This window comes from Cariama cristata, unplaced genomic scaffold (genome assembly GCF_000690535.1).
Source record: "Cariama cristata isolate BGI_N322 unplaced genomic scaffold, ASM69053v1 scaffold7512, whole genome shotgun sequence".
NCBI classification, from domain to species: Eukaryota; Metazoa; Chordata; class Aves; order Cariamiformes; family Cariamidae; genus Cariama; species Cariama cristata.
In genome coordinates this window covers 42,490-69,158 of record NW_009604358.1, presented here as the reverse complement: position 1 = coordinate 69,158, position 26,669 = coordinate 42,490, and the positions used below count along the sequence as shown (strand labels likewise).

At 42.5% G+C, this 26,669-nt stretch overlaps 1 protein-coding gene across 1 annotated transcript in view; it reads left to right on the top strand.

The window, feature by feature from the left end:
* Positions 1-2,391: 2,391 nt before the first annotated feature.
* The window catches only part of SUSD5 (sushi domain containing 5), a 40,699-nt gene continuing 16,421 nt past the window's right edge, over positions 2,392-26,669 (top strand). The window contains exons 1-3 of the mRNA XM_009695563.1: positions 2,392-2,476; positions 10,177-10,354; positions 23,631-23,749. Coding sequence (XP_009693865.1) covers positions 2,392-2,476; positions 10,177-10,354; positions 23,631-23,749 — 382 coding nt within the window. The remainder of the gene's footprint in view (positions 2,477-10,176; positions 10,355-23,630; positions 23,750-26,669) is intronic.

The window sequence follows — 26,669 nt, the reverse complement described above, 5'->3', positions numbered from 1 at the left end:
TTACCTTCCAGGAGTCAGTAACCGGTAAGTGTCCTTACCTTTCCACCCCGACAGACTTACCTTACAGTTGACAAGAAGCAGCCAGGTCGTTCTAAGAACTGTTCATGCCTTCAGAAAGGAACAGACCCTGTGGTCTGTTGCAATTCTTTAACATCAGTAGGATGTTCTGCTCAAGAATACAAGCTGAGATTTTCCAAGACAGGAGCCAGGGTGGCAACATGCCTTTACATACATCAACAGAAGGAAGTGATCCAATTATAGCAAAACTAATCCAACAGCCCTTTGGAATTTTAGATGGAAATCCGGAAGATACTGTCCTTTCCTCCAACTGCTTTGGGCAAACTCATGAGGACAGCAAAGGGCCAACAAAGGCATCAGCCCCGTGACAAGTGTCAGGGAAACCTGGAGCTGTTGCTGCCGTCACGTCAGGTCTCTGTTAATGCCTGCGTGCCTTGCTGTAATTACTTACGCAGTTTCATGGAATCTCTTCGCTATCTTACTAAACATCTGCAGATTCAGCATCTTCTCTCATCTTTTTGTGTCCACGGATTTTTAAAATAGGGGTGGAACTATTGGCATATCAGAGAGTTACAACTGCGTTTTATGCCATTAGGTACATCGCTAGCAAAAGAAACACAAATACATTCAAAGAATGCTACAATTTTCTGTTTCCTTTTCTGTCACGTTGTAAGTTGATTTCTGTTGTACAGAGCATACAGGTTCGGTTGAAATGAAATGCTGTTACGTAGTTACATGACGCCAACCGTCCCACGTTAAGGATGGAGTGAGCAAGAAACTGCCCGTCCTTCTAATTCTGGAGGTGTTCCTTACGACTTCGGATGGAAGGCGATGTAAAGAAACCTCCTGCCATCCCTATGCTCTGCATAAACAGAAAATTCAAAGCTACCAGTCTGAAAGCTTTCAGGGTGTGCCTCCACATGCCAGGCAGGGGTATAAAGAAGGGGAAGAAGGCTACAATTCTTTAAAAGTCAGCCGGATCAGAGCATTATCTGCCCGAATTCATCGAAAGTAGGTCTTTTTAAAGCTTCGAGTATTAGAGTGTTACTTGCTTCCTTGAATGTCATGCACAGAAGTTCCTGAGCTTGGGTCATTTCGGTCAGACCGAAGCCGACCCCGGGCAGGTTCACCATGATGAGAAGACACCCGCGCCTGCCCCCCGGCACCTTGCCCCGCAGGGCCCCGGGGCTTTGGCGGGGGGGGGTCAGCTCCGTCCTCTCCTCCCGCTGGCTCACAGTCTCTAGCAGACCGAGCGGGTTTTGCCCAGCTTTGAATTTTTAAGGGAAAAAATTTTAGGAAGCTGAAATAAAAGCAAAATAGGATGGGAATATGAAAACAACATTTCTGAGCCCTGCTCAGTTCCAACAGCAACACAAAACTATTCCGTTTATGTATTTAGCAAAATAAATCCTGGCATCACCACCAGTATGTTTCCTCTTATTGTGGGGGTTTCTTTTGAGTCGTGTCGGGACAAATATAGGATGAATGAGAATAAGGGACAGATGTCAGTGCTGTAAGTGCTAGTGAGAGCTGGACCCTCCCTCCATCAGCTGCTTTCAGAGCATCCAGACCTGACCAGCACCGTTCCTCTGGACCAGGAGCGCTGACGGAGAGCGGCTGACGGACTCCCACTTCGACCTTCAGTTCCTCACACCCATCCCGAGCCTGGGATCTGAAACAGCAGGATTAACCCATCCCAATCCCGACCTTCAGGGAGGCTGGGTTGCCGGGGTCCTGTGCCGTTTGTCACCTTTCCTCAGCCCTTACCTGAAGACCGTCGCTCTTGCTGCAGCAGCCCTTGGCAGCAAACCGCTGGCTGATTTCACGTTGCAGAGAGAAAACACTCCCCACGACTGAGCCCATCCCTCCGGAGATGCAGAGCTAAGCCCACAAACTCACCGCGTACCAGCACCAGCTATCATCTAGCTGCCCTTCTTCTCTCAGCCCGGGATTTCTTCTGCTCGTCGCTTGTCCTTGCCCCCCCCTTTTCTCTCCCTCCTGGCTTTTACATTTCTTCCACCGTGATCCGTTAGGTATTTACCGACAGGGTAATGTGACTTTTCACACCGGCTCTCGGCGAGCACTGCCCTGCAGACTGGGCTGGATAAAGCCTCTCCCCAAGCCCAGCTGGCTGGACATCTCCCCCCACCCTCCCCTCCCCTTCCCACTAGCCAAGCCAAGGATTCCTCTCTCCCTCCCTCTTTCTTTTTCCACCCCTCCCGCCTTCAGTGCAAACCCAAGACGCAGGATCCTGCCGAGGGAAAGTGCTCCTTGAAATCATCACCGCAGACCCCGCTGCGAAAGTGCGGAGGAGGAGAGAGAAAAAGCCTCGGCAGCCAACCTCCTGTGGCCGAGGGCTTCGTGAGCAGGGCGATGGCTCCGAGATTCTCTCTCACCTTTCTCCCGGGCGTGGTATCTATCTTCTTCAGCCTTCAGATCATCTCTGTTCAGGCTGATGGTGAGTCCCCCATTCAGTTTGGGCTGGGTTGCTATGGCTGGAATGAGAGCTGTATGTTGAAATGTGTTATTGCAAAAAAAAAAATCCCCACACTACTTTTTTTTTTTTTTAAAAAAATAAGAAACTTAGATACACGCCCCAGTTTGGGTTAGGAAACGTCTGATTCAGAGTTTTTTGAGACTCTACAAATATCCTGGGGTTAAGCAGAGAAAGGAAATAAGATCCCAGAAGGCTGAGATTATTTTATTACAACAAAATGACAGGATAGTGAACTTTTCCAGAGGAAATAAGAATAATAAAACAAAGCCAGAACACAAATAAGAAGACTCAAGCGATATTTTAGGAGAGCTCTCCTTATAATTAAAAGTGTCTTTTCTCCAAAGAACTGCCCGCTTCAGATGCCCCCCGATGTCGATTTATACGGGCAGGTACTGGAGGAAGGGAAGGCAAGAAGTCAAAGGCTTTGATCCCCTTTTCTGTTCAGTCCCACACACGCTGAGGATGACTGCTCACCTCTCTGCACCTGAGTTTCATCTGCCGAGGGATGTGATCTGGCCCCGACTTTGGCTGAAGCACCAGCTGCCACCGACGCTGGAATCAGGGACTTTTTGCTCGCTGATGGTGGTCCCGAATAGCTGCATCCCTTCAAAGCGTCCAGTAGCCTATTGCCCCTTTAATGATTAAGCCTGTAGTAATGATGACCAGCTTGCCTTAGCAAAAACACGATTTATTTTTGAAACAACTGTGTCTTTTCCTGGGAGAGCAATGCTGAATGGCCACATTTTTTCACTTCCACAGCTGCAATAGATTTATGCCTGATCTCAGGATTTTTTTATTTCGATACACTAATCCCTTACCATCGATGTTTGCTGCGTTATTCCAGAGAACAGACCTGAAACATTATAGGGCAATAAAAACCTCTTCTTTTTGTTCTCAGAGTATTTTTCCTCTTTAACTTAAATTTATTTCAGCTGATGACAAAGTGTGGCAAAGGAAAGGGAGAAAATTCATCTTGCCTGTATGTTTCTACCACTTTGTGTAAAAATACCTTTTACACAACAGAACCCTGTCTTGTAAATTTGAAGAGAATTGCTTTTCATTAAGAATAAAGGAAAATAAATGTGTCGGGCAACTGCGCTGTGTTGCAGTAGGCAAAACTGCCGTTCTGATTTTAGGAAATACTCCTTCTATAGCAAAATGCCTCTGAAACGAGGAAAAAAAAATGCACACCCATGAAAGAGGGTTCTCCACAGAACCTAAGAAAAGGAGACAGGACAGGAATAATTAATTTCCCTTGCTAACAATGCTTCATCTGAAGAATTCCCTTATCTTTTCAAAAGCACCTCCCGATTTGTATTATTTCTATAGAATTAGTGACATCTTCTTGGTTCCTACACAGACATCCTCTAAAAGAGAAAGGGAAAAAAAAGTTGGAGATCATTTTAAGGCAGAGTTTTTGACAGATTTTAGTTGTCATTCAATGGTTTGTCAAATTGACTTCACACATGGTAAAGCAGTTATGAGAATTAAGGGGTCGAATCTCTGAAGTACATTACAGTTGTAGAGCATTATTACAATCCCGTAGTTTCCACTTTTATTTAACTTCTAAGTATCCTTGTGAAAAATATGCAAGTTCTCTATTAACATGCTCTTCAGTGCGTTCTGCTAATATTAATATTCAAGTAAACAACTGTAGCATTGTCCTGTAAACCGTCTGGCTTATTATACATTGATACAGAAGAAAACACTTTATGTGAACTTTAAAATTTACCAGTACACGTAGGCTTACCTATTTAAGGCGATCTGAGAGTGAGAAAGAGGATTAATACTGTCTTTTATAACACATTCTGGCCTGATCCAGCCAGGCGACCACCTTCTCGTTTGTGTAAGTTGTAGGTGGAAATACAATGATGCTGCTCTCTAACACGTGCAAATGTCACCTCGGTGCCAAAGGACCGTTGTGGGTGACGCACGTGTATGTGTGTATTTGTTATTTTTAACTAAAAGTAACTGACTGTTTTGCAAACCACCGAAGGGATTTTGAATTCACCTTGTAAAAACCCTGTGAAATTCAGACCGGCCCCCGTTACAGGCAAACCTCCGAAACTGCTTACGGTACATTTCCCGAAGGAAGACTTCTGCTTTATTATCTCGCACACAACTCATGGCAGCGAGCAGGCAATAAAACTGGAGACCATCGAGGTCTGGTGAAGGTGTAAAGCCTCGACGCTTAATTGATCTCTTTTGAGCAGTATTTACCACAGCACAGATTGCTGCCGTGCAGAGAGGCTCCAGAAACACCAAGGGAAATGCTGAAATAAAAGATAGCTTTGTTTCACTTTGCTGGTTTTTTAGGATTGAAATGTGGTTGCTCGTAGCTGTTGAGGTCGGGGTCAGATGGACAGAAGGCTCCTCAAGGGCTTGTTCCTGCCTTGAGGAGCGATGGGGTGCCACTGCTGCCAGGGCAGTGGCGGGAGAAAAACAACGGGTGTGGTGATGGGCCCCAGCCGTACCGGTGAAAATGCAGGCTTTTTTGTATTCCTCTGCATTTGCCTGGGAATAGGAGAATCACAGAATCATAGAATCATTATGGTCGGAAGAGACCTCAAAGATCATCAAGTCCAACTGTATACCTGATGCCACCATGCCCGCTAAACCCACTAAACCAACTAAACCATGTCTCGAAGAACAAGGATGCGGCTTTGTACATCCTCCACTGGAGCCATTTCTGCTTTTTTTGACTCCCTCTCTTGTCTTTTCACGACTGCTAAAATATCCAAACGTATGAAATGGATGAAACTATAGGTATCATTTTCTGCAGAGTACTCGCTCTGAGACAGAGCCTGTCAGGAGAGAATGATGGTGATGAGTCTACCTCACTAAGACACTCCTGAAGTGACAAAATTATGCTAATTGCAGAACTTTACTAATTGTTCCAGAGCGGAGTCGGTCTGTTGGCTAAGTTTGGGTTACATGGAAGAGCTATTGGTCCCGCCAGCCGTCTGGTGGGGACCGCGCGTAGGGACCGCGGAGGCTGCAAGTGGGAGGCTCCTGAATCCAGAAAGGCAGGCACTGTTAGGTGAGGATCTGAGATACATTCTTCTGACCTAGAACCCGATATGTCTGATCCCAAAGGTAGGAAAAAACCCTGCTATACTCTTTCTTTTGGCTTACTTTGCACCTTTTTTTGTAAAGGAAAGGAACTGTTCTCTCTGGACCCTTGCATTTGAGTAGCAGGTGTCTGAGCGTTTCAGGCTCTCGCTGGCAAAACGGCACCTAGGCTTGTATGTTGCAAAAATAAATGCATGAACAATTCCAACTATGTGATCCTAAAGCATGTAGGAAAATTAAAATTTAAGCTCAAACTGAATTTGGCTGAGGAGGAACTCAAAGGTGACCTCCTAATTCTGCTGTTTTTCTGATGATGTAATATTTTAAGCACTTTGAATTAAATAAGACATCATTCACTTTAGTTTCTCGCAGAAATAAACTCAGCATTCATGAACACTAAGCAGAACTGGTAATTACCCAAATCTCTGTCTGTAATTGTACAGTTTTACTGAATCCTCCGCCCTTACTATTACAATCAAGGCCATTGTTACACGCAGCCGTAGAAATGGAAATTAAATTGCTCTTGAAGTACAGAAGTGACCTTCCCTTCCTCTGCTCTCTTTTACCTCAATTTGAAGTTTTTAACATTAAGTAAAAAGAAATTGGGCTCCACATTTGCACATCTTTCACCACGTTTATTTTGTTGAAACTGATTAGATTTTATCCTTTGAACTAGGAAGGGTCGGGGCATGAGACCAGCATGCTGGGCACGCCTTTTAAAGTGCTTTCATTGCCTATTATTTGTGAGAGACGTGTTTATTTCAAAGTATATTTGGCTATGCAGTTTTATGTTTCTTCTTCAAGCATGCTGTCCCTGCTGCTGAAGACATGGAGAACTTTGAACTCATTTTAGTGTGCTTTGAACCGTGCCTATATACCTCAGAAAAAATTCTTGTTGTATCTGTGAGTGTAGCAGAACAAATTAGCCAAACTCTGTCTTCCTGGCACCCATGGAATTTCTGCCGATTCCACTGAGATTGCTAAAAGTACGAAGAAACAGGTTTGGGACCTTTTTTATTTTTGAAGAATCCCTTTTTTGCGCTTCCATGTATCTGATTGCAGACAGCTCTTCAGTCTCGAAAGCATAATAAGGTGCAGTTGTTAGAAGCTGAGTTTAGGAAAACTTGAAACTGGAAATAAGGTGGAGGAGAGTAGTGACCCATTGGAACAGTTTACTATAAAGTGTGCTGTAAATTCTCCATTACTTGGAGTCATTGAATCATGACTGGGTACCTTTTGAAAAGGCATGCTCTAGTTCAACCACGAATTTTTGGAATCGATGGTGGAATTACTGGGGGAAGTCTACAGTCTAGTTATGCAGGAATTAAACAAGGTGATAAAAATGAATCGTAGAAGCCCTGAGATCTATGTTTCTATGGGTATCTTTTCAATCCGAATATATTGGGGTACTCTTAAGTAAAAACTATATCCTGCTATTGCTTGTTTACAAACAATAATAAAAATGGTTCTTTTATCAGTATATCAAAACATAATATCATGTGATAAAACTGATTTCAACTACTCCACACTGTAATAATGTGCTAGAGAGAAAGGGGATACCGTTTGAACTCTTCACAACCCCAATACCAAAAATGACTGTGATATCGTCAAGTATGTCAGATAAAACTTTTTTAAAAAGCCTTTCATTACAACTAGCAGTGATAAAAATTTTACAAGTATTTAACCAGGACCTTTAGATCCACAGCTTGAAAATAATACCACTTTCATGATAAAAAGTGAGAAAAATTGAATACATGAATATCTCAAGCATGTTAGCCATACCACTGTAAGGTGCAGAATTCAATTTCAGTGTTGCAGTCTTATTTATTTAAGGGGATTTCCTGGTTTGATGTGCTTTTGCATTTGTCCTGTTACAGTGCTAGGATGTTGCCTGTGTTTTTCTCCTGTAAATGCCCCTCAGTAACGTGGCACAGCTCAGGATGCTGGGGATCCAGCTGTTCCGTTGGTCAAGCATCCGATAAGTGAACCTTACTTGCTCTGAGGTTTTCTGAGTAAGAAATGAGGCAAAACCAGAGGGCACATCTTAAAAACTGGGCAGATAGCCATAGAGCTGCGAAAGCTTTGGAGAAGATTCCCAGGTCGGTCTGGTAAGCAGGTCAGCCTTCTTTATCCACATCTGGCTAACCAGAATTTCCTATAAAGCAGTTCACTGTAATTTTCCCAACCAGAAAGTCCTTCCTAGCTTACCCTAAAACCTATTTGTCTGCATAATTTGGACATCCCAGATACCTTTTCGAAGGACAAGACTCTGTTTTGATTCAGCATCTTCACAGTTTCTAGTAAAAAGTTAATCTGTCTTAAGTACTAGCAAACACATAACGGTAATTAAGAAAAGCCATCTCAGTCTCAGTCTTGGCTAGTTAAACTCCAATAAAAATGTCGTTGTTACTTACTGGTAAAAAGACTAAATGATGAACTTAATTTCTTCTAATTATACCTAGATGGAACTTGATCCCTAGTGATTTTCCTTTCTTTAAGTCTTCTAACTGAAATACTAATGGCTGGAAAGTAAGAGTTACTGCCATGTCAAACTAACATTTATGATTTAGGTCAGATGCTACTTGCCCTATATGTCTTCGACGATGCAACTCAATCCTGAGAGTCAAATGGTGAAATGTAGAATGTGGACAAGTTTTTATTTGGGACAAAGCCTCAGTAAGGCGTTACGCTTAATCCCTGCTTACTTTTACGAACAGAAGTTGTTCCGCAACTTAAGAATGGTCGTTTAAAACCATCATCTTTCTGCTGATATTATCTCTCTCCCTACGCCGTGCATACTTCACTGCATCTATTTATGGCTTTGCAAACAGCAGCCTACATTAGTCTCGTGTGCATTGTTTGGGACATTTTGCAAAAAATCCCAACGTTTTGGTACTCAGGACTGTAGAGGCTTGCTTTTTTCACTGCTCTATGTAAAGTCCCCTGTTTTAATTACAGTGCGTGGTATTGATTATAGTTGAGAATCAAGAGACAGTGTAGTCTAGTGGTTAGGACACTGATCTGTGCTTCTGGGTTGCATTCCTCGGTCAACTACTGTTAACTGCCTGAGAAAATCACTCCGGCTACCCTGAGTTTCTGTTCCTTCTCATCGCTGCTTGTCCCGCTTATTTAAATTGCTCTCTGCCCAAGTCAGGACCATTTCTTACTGTGCGCGTGTAGAATTCCCAGCGAAGTAGGAATCTTCCTCAGGACCCATCTGCACTTGGTAGCTAATGTAAACACAAATGACATATCTACTTGAAAGAAACTTTGCATTTTTTGCTGTAAAGACTGTGATTCTTCTGGTGGGTTAAACTGTGCACAGGTGAGAACAGAAAGATGCCAGGGACAAACCTACCCTGTATCAGTTCCCTGTATTTAGGATTAGATTCAGATTTATCAATTTGTTGAAATAATGTGCAGTGGGGTGGCACTTGGTACAGAATCAGGCTGAGTCAGTCTGAAGGATTCCTGATATCGGTCAATGTGTGCCATGAGTGCGGAGCTAGCTACGCGGTGAACAGTCGGTGTGTGCTGGAAGCTGTGCATTCATGTAACCACTACCACTAAGCTACTTTTGAAATTAAGCCTTAATAAGTGTTTCCAGGCATTTACTGAATGAATAGTGCTTAAAAGTTGTCTTCCTGCACCTGCAAGCAACCTCAATCTGTACCTTTGAAATTTAGAAGGTATTCTGAGGGCTGTTACCTTCAGAAAGAAGATACTTACGGCAATTTAAATGTCAGCACCGTAAACTGTCTCATTGTTTATTTCTTTCCGGCTAACGTGTTTGTTCCATAACCCAGTAACTTCTCCAGCTTCATTGCCAAACCCCCAACTGCCCTGTTCCCAGCTGCCAAAACCTCTACCTTTCACCCTTTCAGCTTTCACAGTGTTAGATAAATTAATGTAAAATAAACGGAACTGAAAATAGAAGTAACACAAGAAGTTGTTACGCTACATATGTTCTCGTGCTCATTCAAGAAAGCCTTCCATTAAGAAAAAAAATCTGTCTGTCTTTCCAGAAAGATATGAAAACAAAGTGACATTTAGGCACAAGTTGCCATGGAATTACGTCATTTTGGTTTTAGAGAATAAGTATAAACCTATTTCTGACGTGGAAGACTGGGTTGCAGTACTGGCTTTTAGATTTGTGCTTACTTTATAGAGGTAGTTGTCAGAAATGTAACTGTAAAATGCTTAGTAATGAATTCCAGTGTTACAGCCTGCAGGAGATGTTCTGACTTTGACTATGCATATGCATATGCATATGAGAGAGTGTCGTGCTTTCTCTCTCCAGATCTTAAGCACAGACCTGTAGAGGCAGGACAAGCTTCTCATACGGGCTAGGAATGAACAGGGGCTTAGTCATACTTGCTGCTCTGTTGGTGACCAAAACTAAAAGAAAAGCTAAGACAAAGGTACTTACAGTGTTGGTAAAATTACTCATTCCAAGAAGCAGATTGCTCTTTACAATGAAGTTAGTAAAAGCAAGAAGACTTTGTTAGGTGATAATTTGCAATATTTTTGTTGAATATGTATTGAGTACAATACCATGGCGAGTGACGTGTCCTTTCTTGGTGCTGCAGGGAAAGTGTTTGCACTTGAGTCCAAGAACATCTCTCAGGGTCTGGATTTCGCTGAAGCTGAGAAGGCGTGCATCGAGCTGAGTGCTCGACTGGCAACTGCAGAAGAACTGAAAAGGGCCGTTCTGGACTGTTCTTTCGCTGGCTGCACCACGGGATGGCTCGCCGGTGGCTCCACTGGGTAAGGACAACAGCATAACCCTTCCTGAGAAGTATGAATGACAGCTGTCGAGCAAGGTTTCCTCCTTGACTAAGGATATTACTGAAAAACACTGGCCACAGTTCAAGCATCGTGACATATATCTAAATACACCACTCTCCCCACAGAATCAATTTTGTACGGCTAACATTGCAGGGACACAAATATTTTTCAGTCTCAGATCACATATTTCACAGATCTTAAGGGATTTCCTCTTCCTCTTTCCTTCTGAATTATGTGGTTGTGGTTCCTTTCCACCTGGCCCATAGCAGGACGCTGAGCCCTAAAGGAGCTTGCGGGCTGAGGACACGGTGCTGGAGTTCGCGTCCGTGCTCCCGCTGACTCTGTTATTCTCTGCTCCGTAAGAAGCTCAGCAAACTGAGCTTCTCATGGAAACCACGTATCCACATTAGGAAGAACTTCTTCACTGTAAGAGTTGTTAGGCATTAGAACGGGCTCCCCAGGGAGGTGGTGGAGTCATCGTCCCTGGAGGTGTTCAAAAAACGTTTAGATGTGGTACTTCAAGACATGGTTTAGTAGACATGGTGGCATCAGGTGTACGGTTGGACTTGATGATCTTTGAGGTCTCTTCCAACCATAATGATTCTATGATTCTATGATCTGTCTCAGGTATTTACGCATGTCTGAAGAGACAATAGGCACGTTCAAATAGGTATGACTTGAGATGTACTTAGATACGGTAATGCACATGTGGTAGAGAGTTTGTTGAGAAAGATGACGGGGGAACTGATATTGTCACTCGACGTGCTGAATTGTATTATTTGAGGTAGCTCAGGTGACTCGGCATGGCACTAGGCTGAGCTTTGCCTCACGTTAAGGGTAGCGTCGCAAGACGTACTGGCCTGCCAGAGCCTCTTGGGGAAGCATCCTTGCCTCCGTAGACACCAGTTCAAAAATGTCGTGTGGTGGCAACTGCTTGTCTCTGTTCATCACGAGGCTAAAGTCAGCTTTCATGAGTACTCCAGAAGTCCCAATGACTTTCAGTGGCGTTTAAGATTTTGAGAATGTATGTCCACATAGGTGCTAGCTGTATGCCAGAAGCAGCAGGGCCCTGCCACCAAGCCGCTCTGCTGTGGGTGATGAGGGCTTCCCAAACCCGAGCTACCTGAGACTCGTTCCAGTCTTGCACTGGTCCAGCCATGTGACAATGCACTGGGCCAAGCACCTACATCCCACCTGCCCAGTCTCTTCCAAAATGAAAGTCTTCACGGCATGCCTCAGGAACAGGTAGACAGGCTGCGTAATTCAACAAAGCGACCAACTCACAGAAAATTGAGTTAAAAAAAATTAAATTAAAAATGGAGGAGTTGAGGGCTGGCATGAATGTCTCGTGTCATCAAGCTGGGACTATACAGGAATTGCCCAGAAGGAACATGAGTAGATCCAAAGCCCCTTCTCTCTTGAATCTTTCCTTCAGCAGGCTTACCAGCCACAGCCTTAGCATAATACGTACATTCGTTCCCTTGAGGTGCTTTACAAAGTTCTCACGAGTTAGAGGGTAATATCTAATCTACTATCAAAGTTCAATGGTGAAAAGTTTTGTTTTATCAAGATACTGTTTCCAAGTTCCCAAACTTTAGTGTATTATTGGATTTTGTGACAGTTATCAGTTGTTTAAGTAAGCATTGGTGGTGTGTATTTTTAGTGATAAGTTTCCAAAGGACAGAAAATTGCTACTATTAATGAAAGGTTAAATTCAAACATCTTAAAGCAAAAGCAACTAGTTCCGGTGTGCCTTTTTTCCCCAGGTTAAAAATTGTTTGAAAATTTATTTGTATGTACTTTTGGTTGTTAAAAAAAAAATCCAGAAATCTCTCAGGATGTAAGCCAGTGATCTAAACCCTGAAAGTTTTTTTCCTGAGCCAGTTGCTGAGATGTCATGCAGGCTGAAGAGCCAGAAAAACTATCCGTCTCTGAGAATTGCATGGAAATGTTGTTCTACAGGCTCTTTTATACAGCCTCTGTATTGTGGGAGTAAGGAATGATGATGGGTAAGAAAAGAAACCATCCCTTTTTTATCTAAGCAATACCACTAGTTAGTCCTGAGAGATCTTCAGTTAATTACAGCAGGCACTGGAGCTACCACTATTAATAGACCAGTTGTCCCTGAATATTTTCAATATCAACATTGGATACAGCGATAGTATTGTACACATCACACCACGATGATGTGAGAATGTACACATCATCATACCGATGGGAAGGAAAGGAAGATTTTTCATCTCTCCCAACTTTCCATACTCCATTCCTCCAGTAAACCTGTCCTTAACACAGAAGTCTCTAAACTCTTTATCAGAAAGGACATCGTGGGGGCACGTCCGCGTGCCGTTGCTCCTCAGTCACCACATTGGACCTTCTCTGGAGAGCTTCATTGTAGTTCTTCGGAGCTGGAATTTGGTACTCCCTTCGCCGGGACTATTTTACCCATGGCTGGGCAAGCACCGGAATGTGTGTTTCTTCATTCGCTGAACTGGATATTTTTGACTCTGGAGAAAAACAGGAAAAGTGTAATGCCTAAAAAGGCTATGCTGGTTTCACTGTCAGTTAATGCAGCTCCGGAGAAGGAAATGAGCAGTCCAGTGCAAAGTACGCAAATGAGACCAAGTTATGCAAGTTGGACATGCTCAAGTAGAATAAAAAGATTTTCAGAGGGATTTAGATGAACAGGCAGTGTGATGACAAATGGAGTTCAATGGTAATACATGCAGAAGGAATATCCAATCTACTTGAAAATATCTTACAGGGTTCTGATTTACCTCTGTCAGCCCAGAAAAGATATGAGGACATCGCTATGGGCAGCAGAAAGAAAACCTCTGCAGCTGTAGTAAGAACAAACAAATAGGCAAACAAAAAAGTTGCTAGAGTGCTTATGGAACATGAAAAATATATCCACATATATATATACACATATAGGTCAGTGTAACGGCCTCCTTTGGAATGCTATGCACATTATTGTTACCGCATTAAGAAGGGACTCGATATATTTTACTAAACAAGTTATTTAAGTTAAAAAATACATCTGCAGTTACCTATTCAATACTTTGGGCATTTACTTGATAAATGGAAACATAACAGCAAGAATAAAGGGTAGCTGGTAAATAGAAAACCCTCGATCCAGGGGAAAGCAGGCGTCACAGCACACCCAGGGGGTGACAGAAGTAGGGAAAATTATTTCCGAAATGAAGGGCTCTTCGCTGGGCACGCCTTGTCTTATTTATCTTGATGGACCTCCACACTTTTGAATGAGAAGTGACCTCCCCATGTTTGCCGGGTCCAAAACTGTTCAGGACTTTGTAGGTTGGATCTAAAACCTTGGCTTCCTCCTCCCAGCAGCTGACTGGCGTCCAGTGCAGATCACCGAGCTTTAGTCTAATATTCTCCCATATCCTCTTGGACCGTGTACATCAGAAAGGAGATGAATAGGAGGGAACATGATAAAAGAAGTTTCTAATTTCAGGAAGAATGCAGTTTGGTTTATTTATTTGGTGCCTGGAAAGTATCCCAATCTTTCCCCTGAGGAAAAATGGATTAGATGTTGGCAGTAGAAGTAAACACAAACAAACGATGTGAGTGAAGTCATTATAGCGTTGCAGATTTTCTGACACGCTTCAGTCCTCCTTCCACCACATAGACTTAAAACTGAACAGGAGCCCTAGCAGAGATGGAAGGACTTTTCCACGTCCAGGTCAATTTTCCAGATTTTACACAAGTCAGTGATTTGTTCAATTCTGACGGCTATTTTATGGTCTGAGTGAAGAATTACAATCCCACTCCTAGTAAATATATCCATCACTGTTGGCTGTTCTGTCCTTATTATTATTTTTACAGCCAGATCAGGGCCTGGAAACCCATAGGAGTTTCTCCCGTTACACCCGAGGCACATCCCTGAGTCAGCGTGAGCGTGTTTACACTGCCTGCTCCCTGGGCTATACCTCTTACATGGGCAAAGAGGACAATTCAGTCTGAAGAACTAGTCCAGTTTGGGTGACTGTCAAATTTCTGATTACTTGTATGTAAATATGGATCCATATGTAAGTATGCAAAGACTTTGAGATTATAATGGAACATCCTCTGTTGGATCCAACGAGGTTGTGGCCGCCCAGCTCACTCCAGCCTACTTCTTACTGACCCACTGCAGTGACTGGGCTGGTAGAGGTGCTCCTCTCTTTATTTTAGGTCGGCAGCGAACAGGGTGGGCAACCAGGTACGGGTTAGGGTGTTAAAAACCATCGTTCTGCAGAGAGTGATGGTGGTAGAAGAGGACACCAATCTGCTGGTGGAGATGCTCATGCTGTGCTCTCTAACCCCCTTCCGTCCCTGCAAACCGGGCTATCCCAAGCTGCAGGTCTCGACAAATATGATTCACTTCAAACTGATGTAGGATGGAAATTGCTTAAGCAAATAGATCCCTGCCAGCAAATCCAAAGAGACAATAAACCGGATGGTTTTGTGGTTTGAGCCTGGGACAGAACCTCTTTCATAGGCTTAAGGGGATGTTTTTGTCTTCCACTTTCAGTTGTTCAGACCGACCCAATTCAGAGTTCGGGGCTGTTCACACGGAGAAGTCACCGGCAGGTCCAAGGGCTTGGGAACTTTTAGAGAAGAGCCCCTGACAAGTGGATAGGGGTAAGAGGATAAGGGACCACTTCTTCCAGCAGCCCAGAAGTAAGCCGTTTACAAGTCAGTCCTGACATGTGTAACTTATAAAGCATTACACATTGTTACATTTCAGGAAATGAAATGTCGTTAGACAGGTCTCATTTGTCAGATGAGCCCTAAAAGCTATTTATACTAAAAATGACACTCTTACGACTCATTTGCATGTCAGACAAGTGAGTCAGTAAAACCAGCGAGCAATCTGCCAGAATATAAATAAAAAAAAGGTGACAGAGTTCTCTGAAGGGCTCTCACTGCTATCTTTCAAATTCAGATGTCGTACTGGAAAACCTTGTGTCCAGTCCTGCAGCGCTGGGCAGCGTCTCCAGTAGGGTCTTGCGTTCATTTCTGGGCTTTTTGGAATTTGGAAAGTGAACGTGACACAACTCTTCTTATGGTCAGCCCTATGCACAGAATATTAGAAAGTAGTTTTTTATTTTAGAAGTTGTAAACATCCTCAACAGCTTGTATGAAGATATTCATAGCAAATTTACTCATTTCCATCACGTTTCTCGTACTGAAAAGCAGAAGCTGTCCTATTCCCTACCCCGTTCCTTATTTGTCTAGGAAAGAATGAAGCCATGTATGCCTTCTATAAGGGCTTTGAAGCTCTACATAGACTTTCTGTTCTATGATGGACCTCCTGCAGGACTGTCAACCTGTTCCTTTGCATGAAATTGCCCTGGGTGATGTATTTCGGAGAGATAACTCTGGAGTGAGCAAGCAGAGTCAGCTAGAAAAAGCCTTGCTATGGAAGTCAGAAGACTGGGGTTCTTTTCTTGGCTGACCACAGACCAGATGTTTGCTGCTAGGAAAATTACTTCATCTCTGTTTTTCCTTCCTTTTGTTAGCTCTTCGGGTTTTGCACTGACTCCTATTGAATGCTTCTACAGTGTCAAACACATCAGGGCCCTCACTGCAGATGACACCAGTGGGAAATGTAATAATAAGACTCAGAAATGCCATTTCACAAGACTACCTACTTCTTTTTCTGCCTACTGCGTGGGACTTGCCCAGCACCTGGCAATAGGGTAATAACAGCACAGTTCTTGGGAAAGAAAAAAGCAATATCCAAGGAATGAAAGAAGGGTCAATCGCTAACCCTTGCCAGTGCTCTCATCTGTGTGTGTAAACCTTTGGACTTAGGGACCCCGTGAAATCTGCCCAGATGCTCGTGCTGTAATAGGCCCACTTGCTTCTTTGCAGAGAAGGAGTCCTGGTGGTATGTCAGTCTGGCGAGCCCTCTGCTTTATTTCAAGGCTGTGCTCTGCCGCCTGATGATAACGCGTATGGGTTTGCTCCCAGACGTGTGTATGAGGTAGGTCAATTAATTCCCTTCAAGAGAAAAATCCAGACCTAGCTGGGAGGACATGGTCCAATTCAAAATGCTGAAATTGCTTATGAAACTGTCTGCGGAGGTCTTGCACTCTGAAATGACTTCATGTCACAAACTCTAAGCCCACAGCCCACAGCTGGTGTCATGCTCTGCTAGAAGATGACTTTGTCTTCTCATTCTTTCTTGTCAATCATCTCAGAAAGTCTCGTACAGAGAATCAGAGAATCATAGAATCATTATGGTTGGAAGAGACCTCAAAGATCATCAAGTCCAACCGTATACCCGATGCCACCATGCCCGCTAAACCCAATAAACCATCTCTTGAAACGCCACATCTAAAAGTTTTTTGAACACCTCCAGGGATGGTGACTCCACCACCTCCCTGGGAAGCCCATTCCAATGCCTAACGACTCTAACAGTGAAGAAGTTCTTTCTAATGTCCAGCCTGAGAAGAAACAAAGTAATTGTGTTTCAGGAATGGAATAGGGATTTCTACATGAAGATCAGTCAAGAGACTTGAATTTAATGTATGGACATGGCCAGTTTACTCCAAGGAACGGTATAACTGAGCAACGTGGACATCAACCACTTTGCATCAGCTTTGCGGGAGATGCGAATCTTTTCTTGGCACAACCTGGGAAGACAGCATGGGCAAAGTATGAGAGTCATGGTTCTCGTAAAACAGACAGCCCAATAATTGAAGAATTTTTTGGAAAATGTACTTTTTCAGGAAAAACATCATACAAAAGAAAATACGTTATTGATATGTTTTCTAGGACAAGCACCCAAACCACCATCTGCTAAACTGTAGCGTCACAGTCCTCAGAGTAGCCATTAACTTAGCTGGGACTCGCACTTTTAAATTGTATTTTTACTGGGAGTTTTTTTACCAAACTTCGAGGGCTTTAGCACAATTTTAGCAAACTTTGGCACAAAAGGTAGGATTATGCTAGTGAAATTAATTCATGCCGGAAGGTTAGAACTCAGTGTTAAGACCAAGGAAAATCACAATATTGAACAGGAAGGTAAGCCTGACTTCAGAGGTGGAGGAGCAGCAATGGGGTGCGATGCAATAGCAGTACATGAAGAGTAATGGGAATTTCTGCCCTAAGGCAGAGCAGGATAAAGAGCTAGGTGCGGTCACAGAACACAGGATGGCGATGAGGCTGTCATAAAATAAAATAACTCACATAAAATTTGTGGGGAAAAAAAACAAAAAGGAAATGCAGTCCTCCTAAAAGACATCCAGCAGCTCTTCCACGAGAGAGAGGGCAGTACGGAAGGGATTGAACGAGGCGCGGGTGGGACAGCACCTGCAATAGTGCAACCTAATTCTTGGCATCCAAGCTCAGAAGGTGTGAGCTCAGACTTGGACCAGTCCAAGAAAATGCCTCTCTTACCAGAAGTGATTAAAGGTGATCCGTTTGTTTAGCCTAGCAAAATGAAGACAGAAAGGGGATACGCTTACTCTTAGCAAACGCACAAGCGGGGACTAATACCAGGATTTTAACTTGCCAGTTAGCTCTAATGAGGTTGATTTTCTAATTTTCAAAAGAACGTCACGTATTTTGCCCTTTTTAAAGAATCTCTGTAATGTTTTCTCCTATCTGAAAGCCTTTTGTCTGAGAATTGAGCTTCTTTGTAAATTAATAACATTCAGCAAATAGTTTTGTATTTTTTTAAAAACCCTTTGGTAACTACTCAATGACATCTGTTATGAAAGCCATGGGTTAAACTGGAACCCATAAAATACAATCGGGTGAAAGTAACTTGCTAGTGACACTTGACATGTCTTTGAGCACCCAACGAGTCCAGGCCAGGAAGCAACACGATTCTGCTCTACGTGCACTAAGAATGCTCAAATTATATGTACATAGCGATATTATAGTAAAATGGCTATATAAAATCTTTCATACTAGGCTACAGTATGAAAATCTGCATGAATGGGCCATATTTATTTAATGAACAGAGGCCTTACTATTTCAGTAGTCATATGTACAATTTTAAGCACAAAAGGCTGCATTTTGGTGTATATTTTTAAGAATCTAAAGGATATTGGTTCTGCCTTGGTAAGACCTCCTTTTGACATTTCCAGTGGCAGTATTGCTGTTGGAATGTCTTCATGTCACACTTAGCAACTGCTTGCTTTGGGTCACATCCAGCCAAAATTAGCCTCTATAGTTCCCAGCCCATGGACTTGCCAAAGCCCACCTGTGCTCCCCTCCATAGCTTTTCAGGGAAATTTTCTTCCCTTTGGTAATCATGAACATGTCATTTATATTTTATTCCTCATCAGAGCCAGCTTTATAATTTGCAGTTTCCCAAACTACAGAAGGGAAAGACTAAGAATAAAAATCCTCTAGTTTGCCTTCCAGACTACGGATTTTTTTTCTCTCACCTAGTTACTGAAACACAAGTGGTAAAGCTGACCCATGAAAAAAATTAGCACAGGATGTTAAAGATTAATCTTGACTAAGGAAAGTGATGAAGTTTTAAACTTTCTAATTAGGGGAAGGTTTGTTATATTATGTTATGAACCAGACTTTCACAGCGCCTCAGCTAACACATTGTTGATGATGTTCTTCTGAGTTGAATATATTCATATGCAAGTTCATACTACTATGAATAAATGTCATAAGACCATTCTGACTCAGTTCCGTGAATTTACTGACTGAGACTACAAAACTGACGATCAACTGGCAGATAAAGTAGCGACTACAAAACATCCCAGTCCCACCCACTGGTTTCTGTGCTGATGGATCACGCTATGTCATACAAACTCAGCTGTTAACTCCGTATGTTTTAACTCGGCTTTTCTGAAGAATTTTCAAGTATTACAAAATTGCTATGTAATTATCTTAGAAAGCAGAGAAGGACCAGTGGATACTACTATAAACAAAATTTATAATTTATATCTAAATACTATGTGTTTATTATATAAATCTTTATTATACATGCATATATGCAATATGTAAAATCAGGTATCATTACTATGGCTCGAGTATATCATTATGATATATTTAATAATCTATATTACATAATGGCATATTAGGGTATATTGTGAAATAAATACTATTCGTGCCAGCTTTTCTGCTGTTTTCTTCTCTGAATAGAGGAATTAGGAGAAGTGCAAAATATACCAATTACTCATTGGTTGTGTAATAGATTAGAAAAAACTTAACCAGCACAAGAGTAAGTGGAAGGCTGCTAGGAAGTCTGGTTCATACCTTAATGTGCTATATATTAAATTTTCTCCTCGTGTGCACAGGATAAATGCAGTATCTGAGTCATGGCACAGGAAACCAATGATCAGCTTGGCCAACCTCTGGTCTTCCTTTCGGGGTAGGTACAGAGGAAGAATGGTTAGTTGGTCTTAGTCGGATGACTCGTGTCCTATGGCAGGAATTAAGCTGAGGTTCAACATAGCGTGGAGTCTCTGCGGTCTCTTGTTTTCTCACTTGAGAGGAGAAGAGGCATCATGGAGCAGGTCGTCCTTCTAGGCTGGGTAGCAGAGGACTGAGAATGTTCTCAGTAGTTTTTGGCTTGGCTTGTCAGGGAGCCAAAGGAGACACCACCAGGCACCCTCCCACTTTCCGTCAGAGAGCGGGGGCTGTGGTCAACGCCACAAAAACCCCACCTTTCCCAACTATATTTTTACCTTACTGATAGTATATGGTACTTACACCGTCTACAGCAATAGTATGTGTGAGTGATTTTTATGCCGTGATTGTGAGTTCATGGCCGTGTAAGAGAAATTTTCAGGGACGCATGGATGTTTCAAGCAGATGTGTATTAAATATAGAGGATTATTATGGATGGTCTGCAGTCTGAACTCAGCACGTTTCTTCTGAGGATGTCTACTTTCATAAGAGATCTCCACAGAATAAAAAAATAAAATTGCATCTGTTTCTTAAATACAAGGTACAAAGTCATGCATTACACTGCTCTTAAGCATCAGATTACAATGTATGCCAAGGTGAGTAATTAGCAAGTCTGTTTAAATTTAAGTTCACTTATTACATGAAAGTGGCAATAAATAGAATTAAAGTTCCCTGCATGACTACATTCTTTTAAATGCCTGGGTAGGTGGATGTATCCCTAAAAAAAGTATAAAGTTTATGGCATTCTCTCAACCTTGATGCATGCCTAAGTGACACATTTCCACAACTTCTCAGTGGGGTGCTGGAAAGAGTAGGAAAAATGTATGATTTTTCTGTTTCTTATTTCAGCATGGCAATGCTGCTGCTGAAGAAATTTTCAAATATGTTGAATTCTGAATTGATAGACATTTTGGGGTCCTCAAATGAAAAATATTACAAAGTTAAAAGCATCAAAACCTCCTTTAAGAACTGTGACAAATGTGTACCTGTGTATTTAATCCACAGTTATAGACGAAAACCTAGGATTTTAGGATTCAGGGAAACATATACCCACCTTCAAGAAGTCAGAGAAGAGAGACTATTATTGTATATTTTGAGTCATACCTGGAGTCCTACTGACTGCAAAGAGACTATTTCTATGCCAGAGGCATCGCAGGTCTGACCGTTAGCCCCTCTATTGAGAGATGCTGAGCGCTCTTGAAGCTCCTTTCAGCAGCCGTAATAACAGCGTACTGCTGATGCGTAAAGCTTGGGGGATTGAGCTCCTGGTAGGAAACTACTGACAGAGAAGAAGGAATGGGAGAGATTAAAGAGATTTATTTTTTTCTTATAGTTTTTGTATGTATACAAGACATGATTCCTTTCATCTCAGAAGAATTACATTAGCATGTTTGCAGTTTTAATCAGATCGATTTTAATATGAGAAAAATCCAAATTGAAGTCCTAAGTAGAAGATTAACCGGGGTCTATTCTGTTGTAGGAAAAAAAAGAAATAGACAGGAAGAGCAATTTTTAAACTTCATGTAGGAAAAGAGTTTAGTGAGAAACACATTTTAAAAATCTTAATGTCATTTAAAGCCTTTCTTCATGTATAATGTTAAAACTATATGGAAGATACACCTTTGTAAGTTTGGTCTCATTGGATAGCAGCTAAGAAATACTCTTAAAATTAATTAACTAATCAATATATTCTATCAACTACAAACTTGTAATTCATTGTACAATACTTGGGGAAAAAGGAAGAAAAACTTGCTCTTCAAATACAGAGTCTTACACGTGAGCCAGGTATCCTGTTTTGGAGATGACCTGAATATACCAAGAACATGTCACCCACAGATAACTTTTTAGTCTACTGAAGAAATGATAAAGAAATTACAGTGCTTTGGGCAGAAGCAAAATATATTGGCTAGAAACAGGAATTAGAAATCAGAAAATCCAGGATAAGATTTTCAAAAGTGGCTTCCGAGTATCAGGAATTGTATTCATTGATTGAGCATAGAAAGGAATGTGACCTGATTTGCAGAGACCAGAATTTCATGTTAGCAACTATCTTTAAAACTGTTGTTTTTTTAAGAGAGTCTGAAGTCTTAAGTACACAATTACAGACAAAAGGCATAAATTTTTAATGTCAGTGTCTGCCTACTCAGTGTTGCAAGGCATAACTGATCCAGTTACCTCTTCAGTGAGTAATTATTGGGAAGATTAAGGTTGGTTAAGTCACTTTTTGAAGGGAGCCGTAACTGTTTCATTCACTTGGGCCTTGTAAGACCTAGTGGAACAATATATGAATACATACACACATTTCCGAATAGATGGCCTGATTCTCCCCGTCGTCTAAACACACTTTGGCAGATCAAGTCACTTTTGTCTAGGTGCCTGATTACTGACTCAGAGGACTTGGACTTCGATTGCATTAAATTCTCAGGGAACTTGGTTTTAAACTTGTACGGACAATATTGTCCTTCAAGAGACCCCCCAAAAAATCAAGGGATGTTTTCCTTACGAAAGAAACATATCTGATTTGAAATTGCAAAGGGGCTTTTAGTAGGGGATGCCATCATGTTGTTTTCCAGAGCAGAAGCGTGGTAGGACCCATTCTGGTACGTATGCGTGACCACCACCATATGGCTTGTTTCACGTTGCTTTTGTTTGTTTACATTAAAAGAACTTTCAAGTTTCATATTTAACCGCTCAAAAGCTGGCACATGCCAGAATGAAGCTGATCTGTACAATCGTAATTCAGCCCACTCGTGTAAGTCAATTGTTGTGGAATAGCTAAGTGCGTGATCAAATACGGGGTTTCCACTGAATCTTTTCCACGCTCAGTGAATGGGCAGTGAGCCAACATTTATTTTATTCCCCAAATTGAGTGCGGGACTGACAGCAAAATTAGTTCAACCATTGCACAATACGAAATGATAAATTTCCTCCACTGGAAGGATTCCTCTGTAGAAAGCATTTTTGTCTTGCTTTCGCTAGAGTAGCTGACCGTGCAACACTTCTACAAACCTGCTGTCCACGAAAAAATAAACCCCACACCATTAATATCCAGCTGCAAAAATCTGGGCTGGATTCGCTTTCCCAGCCCTTGTAACCTTCAGTGTAACAGTAAAACCAGTGTTTTCTACAACAAACTGTCTTCTCTTTGTTAGTTTTAAGCAGCCAGTACAGCTGAGAGAAGGGGTAATTAGTAATCTCTTCCTTCATGTTCAGCGGAGTTGTAAAACCAAATACAGATTTACGACCTTTGTTCAAGCCTATGAAGGGCAACGGGATGGATTAGGTACTGCTGAGTACCAAACCAGAAGAAATGGAGCTTACACAAAAGTGTGGAATTACTGTTAAAAAAAAGGATAGCAGTTTTCCTTCCAAGAACTCAAGATGAATTTTCTGAGCTTGCCTGTGTTAGCTTTTGAGCTGTTAAATATGCAACCTTAATGGTCTTTTAATGTAAAATGCTGATGATTTATAGTCTTTCAGACCAAATCTTGAGTTTTCGATTCATTTTTGTCCAGGTGCCATTGGTGGGAATCTGTATTGCTGGAATGTGAGAGCAGAACGTGGCCTTAAACACTCTGGGACTTGGTCTGATGTTTCGAAGTATTATAGAATATAGTAGGATAATCATTCTTTATTGCTTCCTATGCCTTGAACTGATCCACAGCAAACATTTTCTTAGTTACTTCTAATTCTCCCTCGGCTTTTTTCATAGATCTTCCCACACTAATGCCTTCTGTGCCATCTCTTAAACAGTTAAGCTGAGGCTAAAGCCTGACTACTGTGATAAAAGATCTCCAAATTTCACCTGCATGTACAACTCCAGAAGATTTCTGATTATTTTTTTTCTTCTTCTTCTTTATTTTAGGACAATTATATGCAGAAAGACGGGCAGCAAACAGCAGAGCGTGAAAGCCATTGATGTTAAAATTGAAACCGATCCCTTTGTGAATGACCAATATGATGCTTTTTGTATAAAGGATGAAGGTCAGCACTGATATACTACTGAAATAATGCACAGTCATCGCTGTCTTGCAACATGACAAGTTTTGCCTTCAATTTTTCTACTGCTGAGAGGCAAAGAGGGAATGTTAAGGAATAAATCTTTATAGTAATTGCCCGCTAAGTGAGCCAACTGCTGCAAAGACACAGGTTGCAGGAAATAAATTGCACTGTCTGTTGTCTTTGCTGCAGTTTAGCAAGTTCAAACAGCAGTGCTGATCTGAAAGAACCCGTTTTGGTGTTCACAGAACATACTTTGTGGGAGGGAATATATCTGGCACCAGTATTAACTGAGATGCCTGAAGCATCTCCCGTACTCAGCACTGTAACGTAACTGAACGTAACTCAGAAAGCTGGCTTCCAACTGCAGACCACCACGCGGTTGCCTGTCTATCAGTATACAGCATTTGTATGCAGATAACTTCATTTTTGTTTGGATTTTTTTTGTTAACAAGTGTAGACCAGCCCAGGGACTCTGATATGTCATGGATGATTCTGAAAACCACATTATTCCCGATTTAAGTTGACGCTTAAACTTTTTGCTATTCAAATGCCAGAACTCACAAGCAGAGATGTATTTTGATGGCAAAAAGTAAATTGTTACTCGTAGGCAGGACGGCGTCAAGAAGTTTGGGAACGCCTGAAACAGATTGTTGATGTCTGCAGTGACGTTTTACATCTCATATCCAAGAAAAGCAGGGGCAAGCAGGTGGCATTTACTGAGAAACAGTAAGTTCACAACACAAGGGGACTTTTTGATAAACAGCCAGTGGCAGCAGTGGGAACGAAAATGTGGTTGATGTGAAATGTGGCAGAGGTGATGCAGATTTGATGTGCACCCAGTCATTCAAAAATCGCAGAGTTTGACTGACCGTTCTCTCAAGGAGCCCTGGTGATACCAACTCCGGGCTCCGTGCTGCTATGAGCGATGCCAGCTCCGTCACCCAGTTGCTAATGCTGTCACACAAGCACCTTTGTGCTTTCTTCCATGCTGCTCCTCACATATAGGAGCAGCTCCCTGTAAACATCTGCAAAACTCTCTCATTGTCTTCCTTCAAATCTCTCTTTTGTCATCATCCCCCCCTCGAGAAAAACCTTGCGGTGGGTGGGACAGCTGCGGGACGCTGAAATCATTGCTCTGACCACTATTGTTCCATTGTGCCCTTGTCCTCCCGTCTGTGCCCACCTGCTCCGACGGAGCTTACACGGAGACGCCGGATCGCGGGGAAGGGGCTGTGTTTGCCTTCTGCGTTTGGTTACTGCTCGCGGTAAAGGTGAAGATAAGAACATGGTCTGACGATGCTTGTTGGAAAAGAGTGCTACAGAGGGCTGGGAAACCGCACAGTTAAAACTCAGGGGAAAACTGGGATCGTTTGCAAAGAGGAGACGATTTATGAACATCTTGTTTTGTACAAGGCAGGGAGTTCCCTGATGCTCGAATGGGATGATCATGCCAGTGCACTCACCAAATAGTCCTTACACACAGAAACAGTTCTGGATGACAATAAGGCCCCCTTTTCTTCGGATACATAAAAAATTTTGGATGCAGAGGTGATGTTTGAGTAGAAAGGCTTAAGTGAAGTTGTGTGGCAGAGCCTTGTCTGTAGTTGGTATGAAAAGAGCAAAAACCAGCCTTAACACGCAAGCCTAACGGACGATAACACCCAAGCCAGCACAAAGCAGTTGACTGATGAAAGCACATCCTGCACCTCAGGGATGCCACTTCCAGTTCTGGGAAGCAAATGTCCAGTAAGAAGCAGCAACAGCAAACCCTGTGCTACAGCCTCCGACGGAGCCCGGCTGTTCTGCTCTTTTGTACGTGCGGCCAGTAACTACACCTCTACGTTATGACTGAGGAATTGTTTCTTACTGGAAACCCCCCTGAGCATTTTTTTCTTTTAGAAAAGTGAACATTGCTTTTAATTATGTACAATTTCAATGATAATACAGTCATACATTAGTATTAAGACCTGTGTATTGAAATCAAGTACAAAAAGAAAGTTATTTTGCCCTGCTGAGAGTGATAAATCCCAAGTTTCTTACACTGAGACCTGTGTCCCCATAGACGATAACCACAAGCCCTTTCATTTTTTCCACATCCATCCAACCAATAATCTGCAGTCCTGTATGAAATTCATCTGGTTCTTTTGCTGGTATTTCTTAACGTCACCCTCTGCCCATCACCTTCGGGGCACCCTCAGCTCCTTGCCGACTCCTGTGCCGGTTTGGCCGCCCGTACGCGATGCCGATGGGCTGGCCAGCACCGCTGGTGGGAACGGCTAAGAGCCGGGTCCTACCTGTGTTCATCCCCATGGAAAAGACGCCTGGCTTTGGCTCTTTCCTCTTTTAAACCCATCTTACCAAAATCAGCGGCTTTGCCTCTTTGTCAGCCTTGGCTGAGCTCAGCCGGAGGCTCAGGCAGAGCGGCAGGTTGAGGGCGGTCGGAGGGAACCATCACGTCAGCCTTCTCCTCTTCCGAAACGCCGTTGATGACGGTAACTTCACAACTCCGCTTTCAGTTCTTAGGCTTGTGCAAAGGGCATCTCGAACCAATACGCAATTTCCAGTACAACCCATCGCGAAGTTCCCTTCTTAGGCCTTGATTTGTAATTAATCTTTACTCAATTAACATTTAGCACACGAGCGCGTTCAGTCGAATGGCTTAAGCGTTCGCCTGAGGCCGCCTCGACAGCCGGGGCAGCGGTCAGGTGCTGGCGAGAGCTCTGGGCATCCTCGCAGCATCAGGTTTTTTACAAAAACACGTCCTGAAGAGAGGGGTACCCTTTTTTCTTGTGCTTCTGAAATGGATTTTGTTCTGTGCACACAGAGGAATCACAGCAATCTTTGATGCTGAGAGTTGGGTTTTACAGGGAATCGATGCTAAGAGTTATGTTTGACAGGGAAA